The sequence below is a fragment of the Enhydra lutris genome, unplaced genomic scaffold (genome assembly GCF_002288905.1).
Source record: "Enhydra lutris kenyoni isolate GAN:26980312 unplaced genomic scaffold, ASM228890v2 scaffoldscaffold1, whole genome shotgun sequence".
Taxonomy (NCBI): Eukaryota; Metazoa; Chordata; class Mammalia; order Carnivora; family Mustelidae; genus Enhydra; species Enhydra lutris.
In genome coordinates this window covers 13,529,378-13,552,605 of record NW_019154085.1, presented here as the reverse complement: position 1 = coordinate 13,552,605, position 23,228 = coordinate 13,529,378, and the positions used below count along the sequence as shown (strand labels likewise).

Genomic DNA, 23,228 nt, shown 5'->3' with positions numbered 1-23,228 from the left:
CCTCTAGGATTCTGATGGATTCCTGTCTCACGTTGAGGTCTTTTATCCATTTTGAGTTTATCTTTGTATACGGTGTAAGAGAATGTTTGAGTTTCATTCTTCTACATATAGCTGTCCAGTTTTCCCAGCACCATTTATTGAAGAGACTGTCTTTTTTCCACTGTATATTTTTCCCTTTTTGTGTCTTCTTCAATTTCTTTAATGAGTGTTCTGTAGTTCCTTGAGTACAGATCCTTTACCTCTTTGGTTAGGTTTATTCACAGGTATCTTATGGTTCTTGGTGCTAAAGTAAATGGAATCGATTCTCTAATTTCCCTTTCTGTATTTTCATTGTTAGTGTATAAGAAAGCCACTGATTTCTGTACATTGACTTTGTATCCTGCCACATTACTGAATTGCTGTATGAGTTCTAGTAGTTTGGGGGTGGAGTCTTTTGGGTTTTCCATATAAAGAATCATGTCATCTGTGAAGAGAGAGAGTTTGACTTCTTCATTGCCAATTTGGATACCTTTTATTTCTCTTTGTTGTCTGATTGCTGTTGTTAGGATTTCTAATACTATGTTGAACAAGAGTGGTGAGAGTGGGCATCCTTGTCATGTTCCTGATCTCAGCGGGAAGGCTGCACCAAATCAAACCAACTCCACACATAAGAAGGGAAATAATCAAGATTAGAGCTGAGATCAATGAGGTAGAAACCAGAGATACAATAGAACGTATCAATGAAACTAGAAGCTGGTTTTTTGAAAGAATCAGTAAGATCGATAAACCATTGGCCACACTAATCCAAAAGAAAAGAGAGAAAGCCCAATTTATAAAATTATGAATGAAAAGGGAGAGATCACAACTAACACCAAGGAAGTAGAAACAATCATCAAAAGTTATTATCAACTATTATATGCCAATAAGCTAAGCAACCTAGATGGAATGGATGCATTCCTGGAAAACTATAAACTCCCAAAATTGAACAAGGAAGAAATTGACAACCTGAATAGACTGATATCTAGTAACGAGATTGAAGCAGTGATCAAAAACCTCCCAAAAAACAAGAGCCCAGGACCTGATGGATTCCCTGGGGAATTCTACCAAACTTTCAAAGAAGAAATAACACCTATTCTTCTGAAGCTGTTTCAAAAAATTGAAGCAGAAGGAAAACTTCCAGACTCTTTCTATGAAGCCAGCATTACCCTAATCCCCAAACCAGGCAAAGACCCTACCAAAAAGGAGAATTTCAGACCAATATCACTGATGAATATGGATGCTAAGATTCTCAACAAGATCCTAGCAAACAGGATCCAACAGCATATTAAAAAGTTTATCCACCATGACCAGGTGGGATTCATTCCTGGGCTACAAGGATGGTTCAACAATCGCAAATCAATGTGATAGAACAAATTAATAAGAGAAGAGAGAAGTACCACATGGTCCTCTCAATTGATGCAGAAAAAGCATTTGACAAAATCCAGTATCCGTTCCTGATTAAAACGCTTCAAAGTATAGGGATAGAGGGAACATTCCTGAACTTCATAAAATCTATCTATGAAAGACCCACAGCAAATATCATCCTCAATGGGAAAAAGCTCGCAGCCTTCCCGCTGAGATCAGGAATACTTACATTCTTTAGCAGGCATACTGCTTATCTTTGTTTCATTTAGTTTTTTTTTTTTTTTTCTGAAGTTTTTCCCTGTTCTTTCTTTTGAAGTATATTTTTCTGTCTCCCAATTTTGCTTGACTTTCTCTATTTGTTTGTAAGGATTAGGCAGAAAGACTACTTCTCCTAAACCTGAAGGAGTGTTTATGTGTATGGTATCCTCTGTGTAGACTGTGTGTACTTGGTGCCTGTTGCTGGCTGGCTGGAGCTGTGGCAGCAGATGCAAGTTACTGGTTGAAATGGTGGCTTTTTATGGGAAGAAGAAGGAGGAGGAGGAGGGGGGGAGAATGGAAGGGAGGAAGGGCAGGGGAGGGGAGGAGAGGAGAGGAGAGGAGGAAGGGAAAATAAAGCCCCCAAAGAATTAAAAAACAAGGCAAATTTTAAAAATGTAAAATCTTAGAAAACTAAAAATATAATTTTTAAATAAAACTTACACATGTAGCTTATTTTCTGTGCCCCAGCACCACAGAGGCTGGTGTAGTATTATAGACTCTAGGTTCACTGAGCTTATGAGCTCACTGTGAGCCAGATCCTCTTCTGGTCTGGGCTTCTTAGGTGGAAGGGGAGAGAGCATTCCCAGTTCCTTGGCCTATTTAAACCCTGTTTTTTTGTTTGTTTGTTTGTTTGTTTTGTTTTGTTGTTGTTTTTGTTATTTCCGTGCCCCAGTGCATTTGGGGCTGGTGTGGTCTTGTGGATCCTGGGCTTGCTCAGCTTGCAAGCTCGCTGTGACAACTGAATCTCCCCATTATCATGTCTGAACACCGTTCTGGTCTAGGCTTTGTTGTCTCTTATTTGCTCTTTTAAACTGTAGGTTTTTGTTTGTTTGTTTGTTTGTTTTTGCCCAAGGATGGAGGAATCTATTCCCAGTTCCTCAGTACTATCCCTTCCCACTGCCATTCATAGTATCAGGTTGGGGGGCTCCCTTTGTTGCCACATCTCTGTTTCTCTTGCTCTTCTCCCACTTATCTATCTTTGGTTTTCAGTTAGCCTTCAGGTTTTCTTCAGGAGGAATTGTTCTTTTAATAGGTATAATTTGGTGTGTTCTGTGGAGGAAGTGAGTTGTGGGTCTTCCCATATTACTGTCATGGACTGGAAGGTCTTAATTGTGTTTTATTCGTTTTTCTTGATTAAGTTAACTAGTGGTTTGTGTATTTTATTGGGAATTGATATCTTAACAGTATTGAATCTTTCCATCTGTGAACATGTAATATTTGCCATGTATTTAGGTCTTTAATTGCACTCAGAAATGTTTTGTTGCACAAGTCTTAATGTTTTTTTCTGTTAGGTTTATTACTTTATTATGCTTCTTCTGTTAAATTTATTCCTAAGGCTCTTGTTATTTTGGTGCTATTTCATATATACTTGTTTTCATTGTTATTATATAGAAATACAAAAGATTTTTTTTTTGCATTTTGTTCTTGTATCCTGATATTTCATTGAGCTTATTTACTAGTTCTAGTAATTTCTTTTGGTGTGTGTGGATTTCTTTAGACATTCTATATATGGGATTGTAATGCCTCTATATAAAGAGCAGTTTTACTACTTTCTTTCAAATGTGGATGCTTTTTGTTTCTTTTTCTTGTCTGACTGCTCTGGATATAACCTATAGTACAATGCTGATTAGCATTAGTAGGAGTGAATACTTGCCTTACCAATCTTAGGGGAAAAGCATTTAGTCTTTTACCATGGAGTGTGATGTTAGATAAGTTCTTTTCTATTTCTACTCTGTTCAGAGTTTTTATTAAGAATGAATTTTAGATTTTATCAAATATGTTTTCTGCATCTCTTGAAATGATCATGTGATTTTTGTTCTTTATTGGACATGTTTATTAATATGGCTTAGTACATTAATTAATATTCAGATGGAAAAATCCCACTTTGTCATGGTGTATGGTCCTCTTTATATGTTGCTGGATTTGGTTTACTCATATTTTGTTGAGGATTTTTGCCTCATTCTTGAGGGATTTTTTACCTATTGTTTTCTCTTCTTGCATTATCTGTTTGGCTTTGGTATGAACATAATTTTGACCTCATAGAATATCTTGGGGAGTGTTCCTTCAACTCTTCCTCCCCACACTCCCTCTTTTTTTCCCTGAGTTTGTGAAGGATTGTTATAATTTTTTCAAGTGTTTGGTAGAATTCACCAGTGAAAGAGTCTGGGCCTGAGTTTTTCTTTTTAGGAAGTTTTAGTACTAATTCAATTTCTTGTTATAGGTCTTTTCAGATATTTTTTTTCTTGAGTCAGTTTTGGTAATTTGTGTCTTTCTAGGAATTTTTCCATTTCACCTAAGTTGTCTAATTTGTTAGCATAAAATTATTTATAGCTGTAGTAGTTTATACGCCTTAAATGACAATGAGCTTTGGAGATAAGATGAACTTTAGGATTTTGAGTTGGGGAGATCATCCTGGATTATCTGAGTTAGGCCCTCAAAGTAATCACAAATGCCGTTATAAGAGACAGGTAGAGGGGTGCCTGGGTGGCTCAGTCAGTTAAAATCTGCCTTTGGCCCAGGTCCTGCTCCTGGGGTCCTGGGATCAAATCCCACATCGGGCTTCCTGGAACAGGGACCCTGCTTCTCCTTCTGCTCCTCCCTCTGCTCAAGTGTTCTCTCTGTCTCTCTCTCTGTCAAATAAGTAAGTAAAATCTTTTAAAAAAAAGAGAGGTAGAGGTATGCTGTTGAGGACATATTTAGTAATGGAATTTCTGGTCATAATTACATATATGCTCAAATTCAATACATAATACTAAATAGTTTTTCAAAGAAGCTAGACCAATTTATATTCTTACTGGCAGTGTATTAAAATTGTAGTGACCCCACATCCTTGTCACTTGATATTGTTGGTGTCTCTATTTTTAACTCTCTAGGAAATATGTTAGTTCTATCTCTTTGTGGTGTTAACTTTTTTCCCTGGATGACTAATGAGGGTGAGATCCTTTCCAAATGTTTACTAGCCATTATATATACTCTTTTGTGAGGTACCTATTGAAGTTTCTTTCTCATTTTCCTCTTGGACTCTTGACCTTTTTCTTATTAATATATATACATATATACATATATAATATATATGTATATATATTCTAGTTATGGGCTCTTTGTTACTTGTACCATACATATTGTAAATATTTTCTTCCAAATATGTATGACATCTTTTGATAAGCAGAAGTTATTAAATTTAATGGAGTTTACTGTATCAAACTTTTTTCTTATGGTTATTGCTCTTTGTGTTCTGTTTTGGAAATCTACTCTAACCTCATGGAAATATTTCATGTATTATCTTGTTATTTTTTTTCCTTTGACACTGAGATCAACAATTCACCTGTAACTGATTTTTGTGTATATGGTGTGAGTTTATAAGTCATGTTTTCTTTTCTTTTTTCTCTCTCTCACCTTTTCCCTTTTCTTCTTCTTCTTCTTCTTTTTTTTTTTTTTATTGGCATGGTAATTTTTACTTGACCTACCTTAGAGTGTTTTTTCTCTACTATTCTGCATTACCAACTTTGTCACAAGTGCAGTGCCTGTGTTGGGGTCTATTTCTAGACTCTAATCAGTTTCTTTGGTGTATTTATCTATGCTTTTGCTAATGTCTTCAGACAGCAAAAATGTTAAGAAAAAATGTTCTTATTTCTTCAATTTTTAAATACTTCATTTTGTTTTTCTTCTTCAAGATGATCTAAGCTATTCTTGGTTTTTCCATTTCCATATTAATTTTTGGAAAATATCATCAATTCCAGTAGGAAAACTTTTTGGGACTTTCATTTTGGTTGCATTGAATTTATAGTGCAATTTGAGGAGCTGAATTATTTAAAGTTGACTCTTGAACAACATGAGGGTCAGGGACACTAACTTCCATGCAGTTGAATATCCATGCATAACTTTTGATTCCCTCCAAAATTTGGAACTAATGTTTACTGTTGACTGGAAGCTTTACTGATGACATAGTTGATTAATACATATTTTGTATGCTGTACGTATTATATACTATATTCTTACACTAAAGAAAATGTTAAGAAAATCATAAGGAAATGAAAATACATTTATATTACTATACATATATTTATTGGAAAAAAGTCACGTATAAGTGAACCCACACAGTTCAAATTCATGTTATTTGATAGCTGTCTGTCTGTATGTGTGTGTGTGTGTGTGTATATAATGAAGCAATAATATTTACATATATAACTATAAAAGTATAATATAAACATGTGTATAATAGTATTTATATATTTCCATGTAAGTATATATACTTACTATACCTAAGTATGTGTATCTCAGTATAATACACATATACATATTATATGTGTATTATATAAATATAATAATGTAATTAAACTATGGCTCTCTTCTTTATGCTTTTACACTTATTTATTCTGTCTAGGCTTCTCTCCCTCTAGTTCTTAATTTTTTCCTCTTCAAGCTCACTTGAAGTTATCATTACCTCCTTCCCTAACACTTTCTCCTCACTCCCTTTATTTGCCACGGGTTGATGAGATACTTTGTAGGCATCCTGGGTGGGACTTGGTACTGGAATCTTACCTCCTGCTTCTTTTTTGCTCTAGGGTTGTGGCCATTAGTATTTGCTAAAAAATGGACAATCAAATGAGAAATTAATGTCAGTTTTATCTCAGGATTTCTGGTAACGAGTCTAAACTGGAAACTATTGTGGAAGTCCTACCTCCATCTCAGAATGAAGGCAGCATGTTATGAAATGGGGAAAGTAACCTGTTTCATTCTAAGCAGACTGGGCCTAGGTGGGAATATGCATGGGAACTGGCAGCTTACAGCCTCCAGAAAGGCAGATTGGGGAAAGTGAGACATATGATAGGCCTTTAGCTATGACTCCGTAGAAGTAGTCTCCAAATTGCTTTGATTGCACTGTCTTATCAGTAAAAAACATATGAACATCTATCACCGGTGTTCGTATATTTATTTCTACATTACTTAAATGTACTGTAATTTGCTATATAAATTATACAATATACAAAAAATTAAAAATTATAAGCACTATTTCAAAAAAATGATTTCCATGTTGTTTCTTAGTGGTATAGAGTTCAATAAGCACTACTATTTTTGAAAAGTGCGATTTAATATCTGTGATGTAGTAATTTGAAGGTCTCATTCTAAGGCAAATTTATTATTTCAGCATATGGTTTTTAATGCCATTGTATTTGAAAAAGATACTTTCAGTATTTGAAATTTCAAATGGAAGAGGTGCACCCTGGTTGCGCTTAGTAAAACCACATTTCTCATTTCTATTCTACTTTGCAAAGTTTTTAGTCCAGATTTTATCAGTAAGATTTCATCTTTTCTAAGTAATTAGTTCTGGCAAACTAATTGGAAGGTGTTGCATATTTTTATCTTTGAAAGGAAAAATGGTCTCCTAATCTGCTGAAACCCTTCCTTTGTGAGATTTTTAAACAGATGAGGAAATGGTTTCTAAGTTGTTAAAGTGTGATACCCCAAGCTTGTAGGTGATCATAGCACATTTGCACACACAGAAAATAACATTGGATGAAAATATTTCTAGTAGTTTTCAAAATATTCTTATCTTAACATGAGTTCATTTCAAAAAAGTTATTTTTACACTCATTATAATGTCACTACTTTACTCTGAAAAGACAGATTAAGAAATATCTATTTTAGCTGGAGGGGATTATACTAAGTGAAGTTAAGTCAAGCAGAGAAAGACAGTTATCTTATGGTTTCAGTCATATGTGTAACATAAGCAATAGCACGGAGGACCATAGGGGAAGGGAGGGAAAACTGAAGGGGGAGAACTCAGAGAGGGAATTAAATGGTGAGAGACTCTGGACCGCAGAAAACAAACTGAGGGTTTCAGAGGGGTGGGAGGTGGGGGTGGGGATAACAGGGTGATGGGTACTAAGGAGGGCACGTGTTGTGATAAGCACGGGGTGTTATATCTAACTTATGAATCACCCAACACTACATCAGAAACTAATGGTGTGCTATACAGTGGCCAACTGAATATAATAAAAAGATAGTTTCATAGTAGCCAAAAATAAAAGAAATATTCATTTTAAAATATTTGTTAGTTTACATACTGCTGATAGTTATTTGTTATCCCAGAAAATGTTAGCAAATTTAGAACACTTGTCTTTTTATAAGACCAAATTACATGGTATATCTTTGTTTGCCAACTTTTAAAAATATTTTGCCAGGAAATTTTTTATGCTCAGTCCTCATCTATTTGTAAAGCACACTGAATATGCTGCTTAAGATAGTTACTCACCTAACTAGCAAATGCACTACCCTGAACTCATGAAGGTGTGGTGCGACCTTTTTGAGTATAAAACTCACACTTTTCCTCAGAATTTGTCTACCGCTTATAGATAGTTGTATGTGCTCACTTTCTTATTCGTTAGAGAAAATTGTTAAATTCTAATATTTACTTCCACTACTCTAGGGGATAATCCCTGGGCCCTGCTTTGAGTGTCCTTGTTTCAGGCAGACAGAACCACAGAGGGTGAAAAAGAGTCATTGCTCCTGAGTTAGGCGGGGAAAAGAAGATTTAAAAAATATTATTTAGATGGGGCACCTGGGTGGCTCAGTGGATTAGGCCGCTGCCTTCGGCTCGGGTCATGATCTCGGGGTCCTGGGATCGAGTCCCGCGTCGGGCTCCCTGCTCGGCGGGGTGCCTGCTTCCCTCTCTTTCTCTCTCTGCCTGCCTCTCCGTCTACTTGTGATCTCTCTCTGTCAAATAAATAAATAAAAATAATAAATAAAATCTTAAAAAAAAAAACAAAAAAAAATATTATTTAGAGTTAATAATTCCAGGTACTTTTAGTTTGCAGAATGAATGGGGAGATCTGAACAATCAAATAAGTTATTCTTTTTCCCATGTAGGAAATCTGGGTTGGATAAAGAAAAAGTAAAGATAAAAGTCTCTTTTTCAGCCATCGTTTATCTGGTAGAGAAACCATAATTTTTTTTTCACCTCTCTGTCTTCAACAACAGACTGAATTTCTCAAGGGCAAGAACACTTCAGGGTGGAACCAGTACAGTGCCCAGCATACAGCTGTGCTGGCACATAGTAAATGTTCATTAAAGTCAGTGAGGTTTCTTTTAGGACTAAGGAAGTAGGAATATACTGGAAAAGCTAAGCGTGTAGGCTAGTGGGTTTCCAAATAAAACTGGAATGGAGGAGAGTAGGTACAAAAGGTCATTGGGGGAAGAAGTGCAGAACAACGTAAGCGAATATATAGACTTTTAATTAAAAGACGTGCCATGTGGTACTTTTATTCGGAGTGGAGCCAAAAGTGACAGAGATGAAAGGCATAGTGGAATTAACTGAAGTAAAAATTCTCTGCAGGTTCAGGAGAAATTCTAGGTGGTATAAGTAGGCCTTATGAGACCGGTCTTTAGAACTCTTGTTCAAGATTCTAACAGAATTTTGGCGAAGAGTTGTTTTGCTCATGCTGCCGCTGAAGAAAACTCTGCTCAGGTAAGGAAAGTAAAGTAAAAAGGTAGTGACCTGAGGGTGGGGCTGGTATTTTTGCCACATAGCTAAGGATAAATCAAGCACGAGTGTTCCAAAAGATTTTCCCCCAATTATTTTGTATTTGTTAAAATGCACATTCAAAGTAGACTTCATAATAAGGTTATCATAACATTAGAAAGCATGAGGGTCCACACTGAATACACATATAATATACCACAGTTTGGTGTTTTTGTGACAATACAGTAATTGTCACTCAGTTACCTTAAACTACACATTGTACAAATATATAAAAATATGTATAAGACCCATTAAGCCAATAAGATGCAGCAGCACTAGCAAAATGACCCAACATATATACAATTTTTTTCAGTAAACTACAGTGTTTGTTATATACTTGGAAGCAAAAATTTTTAACATAATTGAGGATTTATTATATATGTTAACAATGGAACAGTTGATTCTTGCAAAGACACAAAACAACAGATTCCTGGGAAGTTAACATTTATAAGTCAGGCCATGTTGATTCAAGTTAGCAAAGGTTGGGGCTAAATACAATTCTTCTTTTCAAGCTAGATTTGCCATAGGTGTTTTCCATATTCCCCTCACCTCTGCCCTCCATTACCTTCCTTCTCCTTCCCTTTACAATCTATAGTAAAGTGTCTTGTAATTTTTAAAAGCTAACCATCGTATGTAGTGACCAGAGCCCTTAAGAACAAAGTTAAAGACCAACTCACAAATACCTGTTAGTGAAGTTACTCCGGGAGAAATGACACAACTCAAAACCAAAAGCCATTTGTCCATTGCTCCATTCCCTTTTACCTACTATTCCAAAGTATTAAATCGCAGTTCCTTCCAAGGCTAATCAACTGAACGAATATTGGAATAACTTGCGAGCAGGATCACTGCCATCTGTGGAATATAGTTTTTAGTCCATGCCAGGTTAAGATTAAAATGTGGTAATGGTGGTCATTTTTTTTAAAGATTTTTATTTATTTATTTGACAGACAGAGATCACAAGTAGGCAGAGAGGCAGGCAGAGAGAGAGGAGGAAGCAGGCTCCCTGTGGAGCAGAGAGCCCAATGCGGGGCTTGATCCCAAGACCCTGGGATCATGATGGTGGTCATTTTTAGTTAGCAAGCAGAGCTCATTATTCATGGTACTATGCCCTTCTCTCCTCTCTCATGATTCCCTGAATGATTTTATATTTAATTGTTTACATTTTGTTTCTCTGCTAACTTATTAATAAACTTATTGAGGGTAGGGATGAGATTTCTACTCATACTAATATCCTACTGCCTAGAATAATACCCGTTACTTAGTGGATACTCATATTTGTTGAAATGAACTTTTATCTATTTCTTCTTTGCCTTCTAAAGTCTAATGTTAATTTATTTACATCGTAGATGCTGAGAATAACTCTCAAAGGGTCTGAAATTAAAGAACCAGAAATAACACCTGAAGTTCCAACTTTGATACCATTTGGGGATGTGGTATGTGAAACTTGCCTCCACAAACTTGTACAAGTTATTTCTTATTTTATGCGAAGACTAGTTATTATTATTTGATAATCAACAAGTATATATAGAAAATGATTCTCTCTGATAACATTTGTGAATTGTTCATTTTTTCATCAAGTCAGAAAAGCATTCTGTAATCAGTGAAATTAAGGAAGACATTTTGATTCACAGGGAAAAAATTGTTTCTATATAGGGGTTCCCAAAGTCTCACTACATCAGAATCATCTGGGATACATTTTAAAATCATTGATTCTCAGTCCCCACCTAAGATCTGCTAACTTGGAATCTGGGCATGGGGCCGAAGATTCAGTATTTTTATGTGCTGGTCAGGTGACTATATTTATTGTCAGATTTTGGAGGCTTTGAGCTATGATTTAAAAATTGACCCCACATCTTTCCTTCAAGTCCCAGGTACAAAAACAGACATACTCATGAATCAGACACATACACCCAAACACACAGGTAGGACCAACTGAGAACTAGGCTGAGAACCAGAAAAATCTCTGTTTTTCTTTTGGGTGCTACGGAGTATGGGACATGAGGATCTGTGTACATTGAGAATTATTAAATGCTGTGGTATTCTTTTACAGTTATCTTTCTTCCTGAGCATCATTAGAACAGTTAATGGGTATGAAGAGAGAGAGTTTCCCCTTGGCCTTCTTCTCTAGATCCTATCATATACTATACATTTTCTTGACTTCAAAATATATGATGAATTTAACACCATGATTTTTGGGGGGAAAAGTAAAACTGTATTCATGCATATGTTTTGTTTTTACAAAACAAGCACAGTGTGCATTTATCCACGTAATTATATAGTGATGTATGAAACATCACGGTCAAAGTCACTGTTTGAATCTAAAATTAGAAAAAGATTCCAGGCTGCCTGGGTAGCCCAGTCGGTTAAGCTTCTGCCTTCTGCTCAGGTCATGATCCCAGCATCCTGGAATGGAATCCCGCATCGGGCTCTCTGTTCAGCGGGGAGCCTGCTTCTCTCTCCGCCTCTGCCTGCCACTCTGCCTGCTTGTGTGTGCTCCCTCTCTCTCTCTCTCTGATAAATAAATAAATAAATAAATAAATAAATAAAATCTTTAAAAAAAAGAAAAAGAAGTCACTTGAAATCACTTTTGGCTGTAAGCTATTATGCATGCCGCTGTGTTGACAGACTGCTCTCCATCACCAGTGCTCCTGAGGGTGGCGCCTTCCTTCCTTCAGAGCTGATACTTTGATTTCATTCACACTTTCTGACTTCATAGTTTATATTTTCCTTAGTTGAATTACATATCGCTAGACATTAACAACCTCCTTTTAAAAGTCAGCTGGAAGTTTTTGACAGGCGTTTGACATGTGATAGCTCCTCTCAGCATACGATTTGTCACACGACTTTCTCTCTGAAAGTTCTGTGATTTGTTCTGAGGTATTTGGCAAGGCTTGTATGTGTGTCTGCGATGACAGCTACATCACAACCCACTGTTCCTCTTTCTGATAGAGCCCTTTTTCAGAAAACATGTGAAAAATCCTGTCTTCAAATTGGCTGCCGAAAGTGCTTTTGCGAACACCTTTCTAGTTAATTTCCTATTGTACATGCATGTCGGGGGTTGGTGACACGGTTATAGCTTTGGGCCACAGATGGGTCTCAGAGTCAGTGGCAACATTTGTCACCCATAGCCTGGGAATGGTCATCATTATCTTTTTAAGTGTTAAATATTTTTCTGTATTTGAAAAACCTTGAGAGACTCTTAACTCCAGGAAACGAAGTGAGGGTTGCTGGAAGGGAGGTGGGTGGGGAGATGGAGTAACTGGGTGATGGATGTTAAGAAGGGTACATGATGGGATGAGCACTGGCTGTTAAATGCCACTGTTGAGTCACTGAACTCTACCTCTGAAACTAATGATGTGCTCACTATATGTTGGCTAATTGAGTTTAAATTAGAATATATTTGAATAGAAATTTTTCTTTCTTATTTTATATGAATCTATGATATTAAAGTATAAAGAGCTGCTGAAATATAAGGAAAGTTGGGGTAGTTGCCCAAGGCACAGAATGTTAATGTGTAACATTATGCAATATAACCTTGTAGTTATACTTCCGTGTTTTACCCTCCTCACATATAATTCCAGTTTTAAGAGATGATGATTCATGGGATCACCTATGACAGGACCATTTAAAATCCTGCCTAGATCATGTAATATGCATTACACACATTTGCATTTGAAAACTTGGAAACTTCCCTTTAACATAACATTTCGTATCAAAGTTTCTGTAAGAAGTAGACCACAGTACTTTCTTCTTAGGATTTCATCATTCACATGCCATAGTCTTTTAATTAAATACTGGATGCTAATTTCTTTCTTTCTTTCTTTCTTTTTAAGATTTTATTTATTTGACAGAGAGAGACACAGAGAGAGAGGGAACACAAGCAGGGGGAGTGGGAGAGGGAGAAGCAGGCCTCCTGCCGAGCAGGGAGCCCAATGCGGGGCTGGATCCCAGGACCCCAACCATGACCTGAGCTGAAGGCAGACGCTTAACGACTGAGCCACCCAGGAGTTCTGGATGCTAATTTCTTTTTCTGTATTATTTTAAAACCAAATCTTTAAAATTATTTACTTACATTTAAAAATACTATTGGGCCATTTATTTTGCTTCACAGTGTTTAATATAATATTGCTGTTGTTTTTACTTGGTTTTTAAGACCAAACATGGCTAAATATATTTGGGTGATAATGCAAATCAGTATTCAAATATTCCTGTATTCATTTTTTATTTGATTTTATGCTTAAACAGGAGATATAATTTTCTTTATCATTTGGAAATACTTTGTACAAGAGAGAATGAATATTTCACAGTCTTTGGGACATTGTACTGGATGAATGATCCAGTTAAATGAATAGAGTGGTTTTAGGATACTGGATAAAAAAGACCATTTGAACCAAGGCATATTTTTTATTATTATATGCAGGATGCTACACTTTGTCAGTGCTCACCTACTATAAAATAACAGTGATTCAAAGAGTGATGGTTGGATTTAAGTTAATAATGCTTTTTTTTTGTTTTGTTTTGTATTCTTATTCATTTTAGTTTTACTTTGAATAAATCCTGCCTATTTTTCTTCTGTATTTCTGTTTTCTGGTGTTTTCTCTCAAGGAGATATTTCTAATGGGAAACAATATTTTTAAGAAGAGAATTAGCAAAGTGGAGCTTTTAAAAACATATAGTTTGGTATAGAATAAAATGCAAGGAAAGTTAACTTTTAAAAACTCATTGGCTGTGTTTTTACTTTGATTATTTTAGGTTGGCTGCATTGCTATTCATATAAAGAACTGCAGACATTTCACGCCTAAGAGTATCCTTTCTTTTGATTTAAGAGTCGTACCATGATCATATACATCTGTTTCAGTTACATATTGCTGCCTTACAGAACACTGCAAGACTTAGTGGCTTAAACCCTGCATCATTTTATTATCAATCACCGTGTGTATTCGCTAGGTGCCACTTCTCCCCATGATCACAGCAGGCTCTGCGGTCGCCCTGCAGTTCAAACAGGCTAGAATGTCGAAAATGGCTCATTTACATACCTGGTGTTTCAGGGATGATGGCTGGAAGACTGGACTTAGCTGGGAAGCTGAAATGGTTAGAACTTTCTCTCTTGCCATAGAGTCCCAAGGTCTTGTCTTTCCATCATATTTTTTTTTCTGCACTAATTTTGATCTTTTTAAAAAAATATTACATTAGAATAAAAAAAAAATATTTATTTTGATTACTGAAGTTTTGGACGTCCCCTTCAATTTTGGACCGTGGCCGGTGCCTCTCTTATCCTGTCCTAGTCCTAGCCCTGATCGTGTCCAGTGCATATTAAAGTAGTTACAGGACCAGACCAGATTCAAGAGCAGAGGAAAATAAACTCCATTTTTTGATGTGCAAAGTGACAGAAATTTTTCACCCATATGGTGAAAAACCTCAATCACCATATAAGTTAAAGGAAAAATATATATCTTACAAAAAAAAGGAAAAATACATATCTTAGATGATAATGTTAATTATTTCTAAGTAATAATTGTGCTACCTTAAACATTGTTTGAAGGATTTATTCATCTTGATGCCTTTAAATAAACTGATTGCTTATTATCATGGCATAAAACCAGTCTCATTATGAAGATTTGGTGTTTCTTTTTTATATAAAGTGAATTGTTTTTTTAAAAGATTTTATTTATTTTTGCGAGAGAGAGAGATTGAGAGAGAAAGGACACGAGTTGGAGGTTAGGGGCAGAGGGAGAAGCAGACTCCCCACTGAGCAGGGAGCCCGATGCAGGACTCAATCCCAGGACACTGGGATCATGACCTGAACCAAAGGCAAATGCTTAACCAACTGAGCCACCCAGGCGCCTCTCTAAAGTAAATTATTGAAGACAATTCTACATGAAGAGATTTTTGAAGATAATTAGTTAAATCATAAAAACAAAATTGTTTTAATGCATGGAGTGCTATGAAAGATAAAAATATAGTAAACTGAAGTATATAGTGACATGAATAAGAATAGAAAACTACTTGGAGGAGGTTGTGCTGAGTGAAATAAGTCAAGCAGAGAAAGTCAATTATCATATGGTTTTACTTGTGGAACATAAGCAATAACATGGAGGACATTAAGAGAAGGAAAGGAAAAGTAAAGGAGGGGGATATCGGAGTGGGAGATGAACCATGAGAGACTATGGACTCTGAGAGACAAACTGAGGGTTTTAGAGGGGAGGGGGTTGGGGAGATGAGTGGCGTTGGGTATTTAAGAAGGCACAGACTGCATGGAGCACTGGGTGTTATACGTAAACAATGAATCTTGGAACACTGCATCAAAAACTAAGGATGTATAGTATGGTAACTAACACAATTTAAAAAAAAAAGAGAGAGAAAGTTCCGTGCTACACACACACACACACAAAAGAAAACTGCTTTAAATTTTGTCTTAATGTTAAAAATAAGTGACTTTTGAATTTTTGCATTTCTATATAATTATGCTTAGAAAAGTTTTTAACTATATATTGCAAATGTTTAGTCACCTTAAAAATAACATATAGAAGGGCTCCTTGGTGGCTTAGTAGTTAAGCATATGACTCTTGATTTCGGCTCAGGTCATGATCTCAGAGTCTCACACTGGGCAGGAAGTCTGCTTAAGATTCTCTCCCTCCTCCCCTTCTACAATTTCTTTCTTTATTTGATTGATTCTTAAGTTTTGCCTAAATTGTTTAATGGATTAATTTTATACTGTGTTATTGTACAATGACAACAAATTTTTTTTCCTCAATATCTGTGTATTTTCCAGTCCATTTACAACATTTCAATAATTTGTTCATTCGCATCTCTATAAACAACATTGTGAAATGTACAAAAGTATGTAGCTTGGCATCCCAAAATGGTGAAAAGTACACTACAGTTAATTTTGATGACACAAAGTACTTTTCTGTACAGGTAATGTTAAAGTTCTATTCTGGATAAGAATGCATTTTTATAGTTTCAAATAATCTACACTAATTATATCCTTTTCTTAGGGGTAGGAAAGAAACAAATGCAGTGCCTTTTTTGATATTTTACAGGGTTCTATTTCTGTACTATGGGATATATTGTTGTTTTTAAATAAACAACTTAGTAGAAAATGCATAATCCTGATGCTCTTCTTCCCTAAGATCTTACTGTCTGTGGTTCTGAGTGTTCATGAAACATGCATTTTTCTCTATCTTGCTCTCCTCTCCTCTGTCCTCTTCCATCCTGTCTTAGCTTAGGCTGCTATAACACATGACCATAGATATGGGGTGGCTTAAACAACAGACATTCATTTCTCAGCTTTCTGGAGGCTAGAAAGTTCAGGATCAGGGTGCTGGCAGACCTGGTGTCTGGTGAGAGCCTGCTTTCTGAGTTCCTGCTGACCATCTCTTTGAAGAGAGCAAAGAGATCATCTTTCTTGGGTCTCTTCTTGTAAGGGCACTAATCCAACTCATGAGGGCTCTACCCTCATGACCTAACTACCTCCCCAACACCACACCTACAAATAACATCACATTGGGGATTTTGGCTTCAGTGTACGAATTTTGAGGGGATACACATGTTCAGCCCAGAGCATACCCTTTCTCTTTTTTTCATTTCCTCCTCATTTCCCTCTCTCCTTTCTTCTTACATAAAGTCTAATCGTTTTTGCATGGATAGCTTATTTAGTCTTTATAACAACCCCCCCCTATATATATATATATTTTTTTTTTTCTCTTATTATGATCCCCATTCTACCAATGAGGAAAGAATTTTCTTAAGGTCCTAGAACTAGTAAATGGTGGAGCTGGGAATGGAGTCAGTCCGGCTTCAGACTATACTTTATTAAACTTCCTCTCACACTAGAGCTTCCGGTGCTAAGAGTCTGCGTCTCTTTATAGCTAAGCTTCTTAGAATCTTAAATGTGTCTCAGAGTTTTCTTTAAGGGAGCGACACTATTTCATGTAGCTGTAGGATTCATTGATGAGTCCAGTTGTAAGTTCTCATAGTTTTATTATATTGGTTAAATCTTAATGAAATCCTAAAACATTTCCTCAGTGCTCTATGTTTTTTAACCTTCATTTTTAATCTTCAAAACTTTATTTTGCTTTAGTCTTGAGTATAGAATATAGCTCTTCAAGCATAGTTTAAAAAAAACCCGACATAGCTTTGCTAAAGGCGATCTATACTATTTGTTTTACTTTGAAAATAGTTTTCCTGAGCTTGCCAGGTTTTCAAGAATATTGTGGGTATATGTCCAGTTAAATAACACTTGAAATTAATCCTGGAAAATAGTATAAATTAATAGGGTGCTTATCCTTATTAGCATAATCAAAATCTTTTCCCCTATTTTAAGAGGAGCTATTAGTTTGAGCATATTAAGAGGAGAATTTTAATGGAACTCCAAGGGAAAGTTGGGAATAATTTAGTAATAAGGAAACAAATATGAAAAAGCAAAACACATTATTAACTCTAAGGGAAATTAAGAAGTGATAGAGAAAAAGAAATATAGTTGTAATTCTATTGCTAAACTCTGCAAAATAGTTACATACACACAAAACACTAAGTATTGAACTAATAAAAAAAGTATGATCTATATATAACATATTGGAGGAAAGAAAGGAAGAGAATGTTAAAATTGTGGGGACGGGTGTTGAGAATTAATATTTTCCTTCCACAATAAGCAGTTAATTGATAGGATCTAAAACTAAAATATCACTTAATGTAAGCTTGTTACTTAGAAACCAGACAATCACTTTAGAAGCTTGAAAGGTGAAAACTAACCATTAGATGTATATATAACAAAATCTAATTTATGGATGTACTTATTCAGAAATTATATCTGAAATTCAGACTGAAAACGGGATAATTCTTTCCATATGCATCTTATGTCAAGGTTCCCAGGCGTCAAGATGATCAGCGGAATAATATATACTTGGAACTAATGCAATATAGAAGTACAGAAAAATATCCTCTCTTACTAGGGAGTGTTAAGGTACACCTTTATGATGTAATTCAGGTAAGTGTCAAGGTTGTTTTTTTCACCGTGGTATCACATTGTTATTATTTATCTGTATCTGATGGACTCCTTTTGGTTTATTATCTACTTTCAAACTCATATGTCTCGCTCTGGCTATATTAAAAAAAAAAAAAAGAGTTGGCTTGGAACAGCCTAATATTTTTAAAAACTGATTGTGTGGCAGTAGTACAACCTAGGAGACTACATACGCATGTTCTGTTATGTTTTCTGGAGTGTTTCTAAACAGGACTCAAATCACAAACTCTGTCTCTTAATTGACTGCCCAGATTTCAGTTGTTTTTCTCCTTGGCTGGGCGCTTGCCATCTGCCCTGGGCCTGTGCTGTTCAGGGGTCACCAGAAGTTGGGGGCAAGGTTTGTACACAGATTTTGTCGTTCTTTCTCTTTTGCTTTCTCCTGTCTAGGGTTACTCTCTCACTTGCCAGCAGCCATACTGCCCTGGACTCAAAGGAAGAGAACTGATTAGTGAACCAATCTAAACCATCTGAAGGATTTTCAGGAGTATTTGTTAGGATGCAAAAGCAAGGAGGCCTTCAAAGACTAATGGAGTTTTATCAAAGGACACAGGAGCGAGACTTCAAGGGCTCCTGTTGGCCAATTTCAGGATAATTTGAACATCAAAGACATCATTATAAATTCTGGATAAAGAAAAATCCATAAATCTTGGTGATCTTAAGAAAAAAAAGGGCAGAGGAAGAAAAATGGGATTTAAAAACTTAGAAACAGAAGAGTGTCAGTGTGGAAAGAATGATAGAATTACAGATTTACTGTTTTTGCAGTTCTTTATAGTGAATGATGATTAGTTCAATTGAGACTTACCAATGCTACGTAAAATATTCGGTAAAAGGTTATTGGGGAACAAGATATTTTCACACCACTGTAACAGTCTACAGATTAATTTCTGCAAAGGGGAAAAGGTGCCTCTACAGTAGAAGATTTGGTGACCACTTGAACCAAGAGCTTGAATTTAGCATAAGTAACTATAGGCAACTTAACATCACATGCTTCCTGTGGCCATACGATATGAAGTATACAGCATTACCTGTGAATTGTACTCATCAAAAATGTTCATCCCAAATCAAACCAATCAGAATCTAGATCGAATTTCTAGTTTATAGGAACTTAGGGGTAGGGAAAAAGTTAATACCATGATGGTACATGGTAAATACATAATATGGGACATACCAGCTTAGATTCTTTAAAAAGTTAAGGTCGGGGCCCCTGACCCAGGGCAACCCCTGGGTTGCTCAACCATGTAAGTGTCTGGCTTTTGATTTCGGCTCAGGTCATGATCTCAGGGTCGTGGGATTGAGCCCCATCTTGGGCTCTGTGCTCAGTGGGGAGCCTGTTTGAGATTCTCCTTCTCCCTCTGCCCCTCTCCCTGCTCGCATGCTCACTTGCTCTCTTTAAAATAAATAAATAAAATTTTAAATTTGTTGATGGCTATTTGGATCGTTTCTGTTGTTTTTGTTTTTGTTTTTTTTTTTTTTTTTACTGTTATGCTCATTGTTGCTGTGAATTTTCTTGAACCTACCTTCCAGTGCATTTCTGCAAAAAGTCTTCACATTGTGATAAATTGCTGAGTCTCTGTTGAACTTCTACCTCATATGGTAAAGAACCCGTTGTTATTTAATGGACAGAGTCATCAGGGAAAGCAACGTCGGTTATTTATGGATTTCCCCAAAAGTCTTCTGATTTTAGCTGTGGTGTGTTCAAGATACGCTGTCTGTGTGTAATATCTATCAGCATCCTCCTGTAGGCGCTTCTACTGAAAGAACTGTGTCATTTTACTTATTAGAATTTCTCAGTTACCCTCTTTTGGTCAAAAGTCTGATCCCAGAAGTACAAAGCTGATCATAAGGAGTTTGGTATGTCTTTGGTTATTTTTTGCTTTTTGTTTTGTTTTGTTTTATTTTATTTTATTTATTTAGACACACACAGAGAGAGATCACAAGCAGGCAGAGAGAGGGGGGGAAGCAGGCTCCCCGCTGAGCAGAGAGCCCAATGGGGGGCTCGTTCCCAGGACCCTGAGATCATGACCTGAGACGAAGCAGAGGCTTAACCCACTGAGCCACCCAGTCGTCCCAATAATAAATTTTTTGAATCTACTTTGTATCCACTCTATTTAAAGTAGCCTAATGGAGTATAAGTCCCATGGATAAATCTGGCCCACTGTAAATAGACACACGGTCTTAAGAAAAAAAAAAACCAAACTTTTGAGATAATTGTAGATTCACATGCACTTGAAAGAAATAATACAGAGAGATCCTCTGCATTCTTTACTCAGTTTCCCTGGATGGTAACATCTTTCAAAACTTAGGTACTGTATCGCAACCAAGATACATACAGAACGTGCCACCCCCACCAGGATTTCTCATGTTGTTGCCTTTTACAGCTGCATCTCCTTTGCTCCTGCCTCTGCCCCTCCTTAACCCCTGGCAATCACTAATCTGTTCTTCCTTTCTGTAATTCTCTCATTTCCAGGGTGTTACATAAAGGGAATTATGTAGTATGTAATCTTTTCATGTTTTTCTCATTCAGCATGATTTCCAAGGAAGTCATTCAGGTCATTGCGCATATCACTAGTTCATTTCTTTTTTGCTGTTGAGTAGTACCACGGGGTGTGAATGTACCCCAGTTTGTTTGACCATCTGCCCATTGGAGAACATCTGGGTTTCCAGTCTGGGGCAGATCTGACTGAAGTTGCTATCAGCATTCATGTACAAGTGTTTGTTTCTCAGATAAATTTCTGGTTTGTAAGATATTTGCATGTATAGTTATTAAAGGAAATGCCGAAGTGTTTTCCAGAGTGACTAAGCCATTGCACATCTTCCCCAGACATGACCGATCCAGTGTCCCGGCATCCTCTTCGGCATTTGGTGTTGCCACCATTCTATACTTTAGCCATTCGGATAGGTTTGTAGTCAGATCTCATCGTGCTATTAATTTGTACTTCCCTAATAGCCAATAATGTTGAACATCTTTTCATGAAGGCCTCTTAATTTATTAATGATTCTACTTTTCCTGAAGTGTTTGCCTGGGGACAGCAAGGTACACAGGCTACTGCACAGACCATACCGCATAGGGCAGTAAAAGGTCAAGGAAAATATTATAACCTAGAATGATTCTAGACCACAAACTCATGCTTATCTGTCTTGTCTCAAAAGCTTGAGTTGTATCATTTGCTCTTTGGATCACATGCAAGAGTAGATTATATTTTAATTCTAGAACTACTAGCTAGGGTAGAATTCCTTGTGCAGACTGGTCAAATGTAGTACTCAGATGAATTGGGAAGACCTGATGACTGGACCCAAAGTATAGATCGTGTTTGGAAGCATGGGAAAGCCATTTGAGTGCACAGTTATTTCATGAGTATACATGAAGAGGACACAGTGTGTTGTTATGATTACCAATTAGTGTCAGTGACTTTCTGAATATAATTGGCCTGATTGGGGAGGATGAAGACCTTGAGATGAATTTTTAAAAATCACAATTTTTTCTTGCAAAGCTCTGTAAAAAATAATTGGTCTGTAGCTTGTGCCAAGAATCCCTTATTTCTTCTTATCCCTGAAATGTCTTGGATTTCTTTGAGGCCCTGGGAGAAACCAGAAAACACTAGCTAATTGTTAAGGCTTAGTGTCCAGTTAAAGCATATAAGTATATTGGAGTTTATAATATTCGTGTATAGATTATAACAGGAGTAAGATTATTAATTTGGGGATGAACTGTAGTACTACTTGTGGTTATTATTTTAGCTATATGATCCTTACCAAATAAGCCTAGGACTAAATGATAAATCCAACAGTTAGAAAGATTGGTAGCCACTGTAATTATTTGAGAAGGGAAAATTCAAAGGTGTAGAATATTATTAGAGTAGTGCCTCCTACAGAATCATACTTCCCTCTACCCGTACCTCTGAGCAGTACAGCATCACCCCTCTGCCCTTCTTGGACTAGGCTTAGACATGTAACTTGCTTTGGGCGGAGCAAAGCCAGATCAGGAGAGGTTGCCAAATAGCTTATTGCCACACACTGAAACTCACCAGAGGAGCTGAGTGAAGGCAAGCCTAAAACTCAGTGGATTCAGACGAAATGCACATTCGGGATGAATATTTTAATTGGCTCCAACGAAGACTTAATTGGGCAGATCTCAGTGAGACCGACAGACAAAACTCAAAGACATTTACCGCAGTTGAAAGGATGATTAAAAGTTTACTGTACATCTGAAGGAGATGAATCCATTGATAGGTCAAGCTCTCTGATCAGAAGCAGAGGCACAGTTTATGAAGGAGAAGAAAAAGGCAGTCTTGAAACAGTGAGATATTCCCCTCCTTCCCACTTTGGGAAAAGGGACACTGTCAAGAGAAAGAAGCTATAAAGAGCAGATTGACAGGATTGTTAAGGAAATCAATTGCAGTTATTTATGAATTTTTGGAGAAATCTTCTGTTTTTATGTGAAGAAAACATATATGCTAATTCTGTGTGATGTCTGCCATTGCATGACTAGCTGTTATGTCCTTCATTATATAGCTTCACCAGGAACTGAGAGGGCAGGTGTGAAATAGGTTCTGCAGGGGCGAGTGGGTGACTCAGTCGGTTAAGTGTCTGCCTTCAGCTCAGGTCATGGTCCCAAGATCCTGGGATCGAGCCTCTAATGGGGCTCCCTGTTCAGCGGGGAGCCTGCTTCTCCCTCTCCCCTTTGCCGGCAGCTCCCCTTGTTTGTACTCTCTCTTGAGCATGGACACGCGCATGTGCGCTCTCTCTCTCTCTCTCTCTCTCAAATAAAATCTTTATAAATGAATAAGTTCTGCAGATTGCTAGGTTTTGGGGGTGGAGAGGATGTGTGAGCCAGGTGTTGAGGTTTTCACTAAATGAGAATTAGTGACCAGAATGTCAGAAACACATGCCAGACAATATGAAGCTTAAAAATGGAAGACTGTTAATGTCCGTGTGAACTAGTATGATCTGGAAGCAGTAGAAGGGGAGCATGGGGGATGCTATGCCATCTCTTGGCCTTGGGGAGTGTGGGCCTTCACTTGAGGCATCTGTGAGGGAAGC

General features: G+C 36.8%; 1 protein-coding gene across 1 annotated transcript in view; it reads left to right on the top strand.

Moving 5' to 3' along the window:
* Positions 1–23,228, top strand: part of LOC111162385 (C2 calcium dependent domain containing 6) — a 137,815-nt gene that overhangs the window by 27,422 nt on the left and 87,165 nt on the right. Inside the window, exons 2-5 of the mRNA XM_022526812.1 lie at positions 10,510–10,596; positions 13,916–13,967; positions 15,936–16,081; positions 18,030–18,152. Coding sequence (XP_022382520.1) covers positions 10,510–10,596; positions 13,916–13,967; positions 15,936–16,081; positions 18,030–18,152 — 408 coding nt within the window. The remainder of the gene's footprint in view (positions 1–10,509; positions 10,597–13,915; positions 13,968–15,935; positions 16,082–18,029; positions 18,153–23,228) is intronic.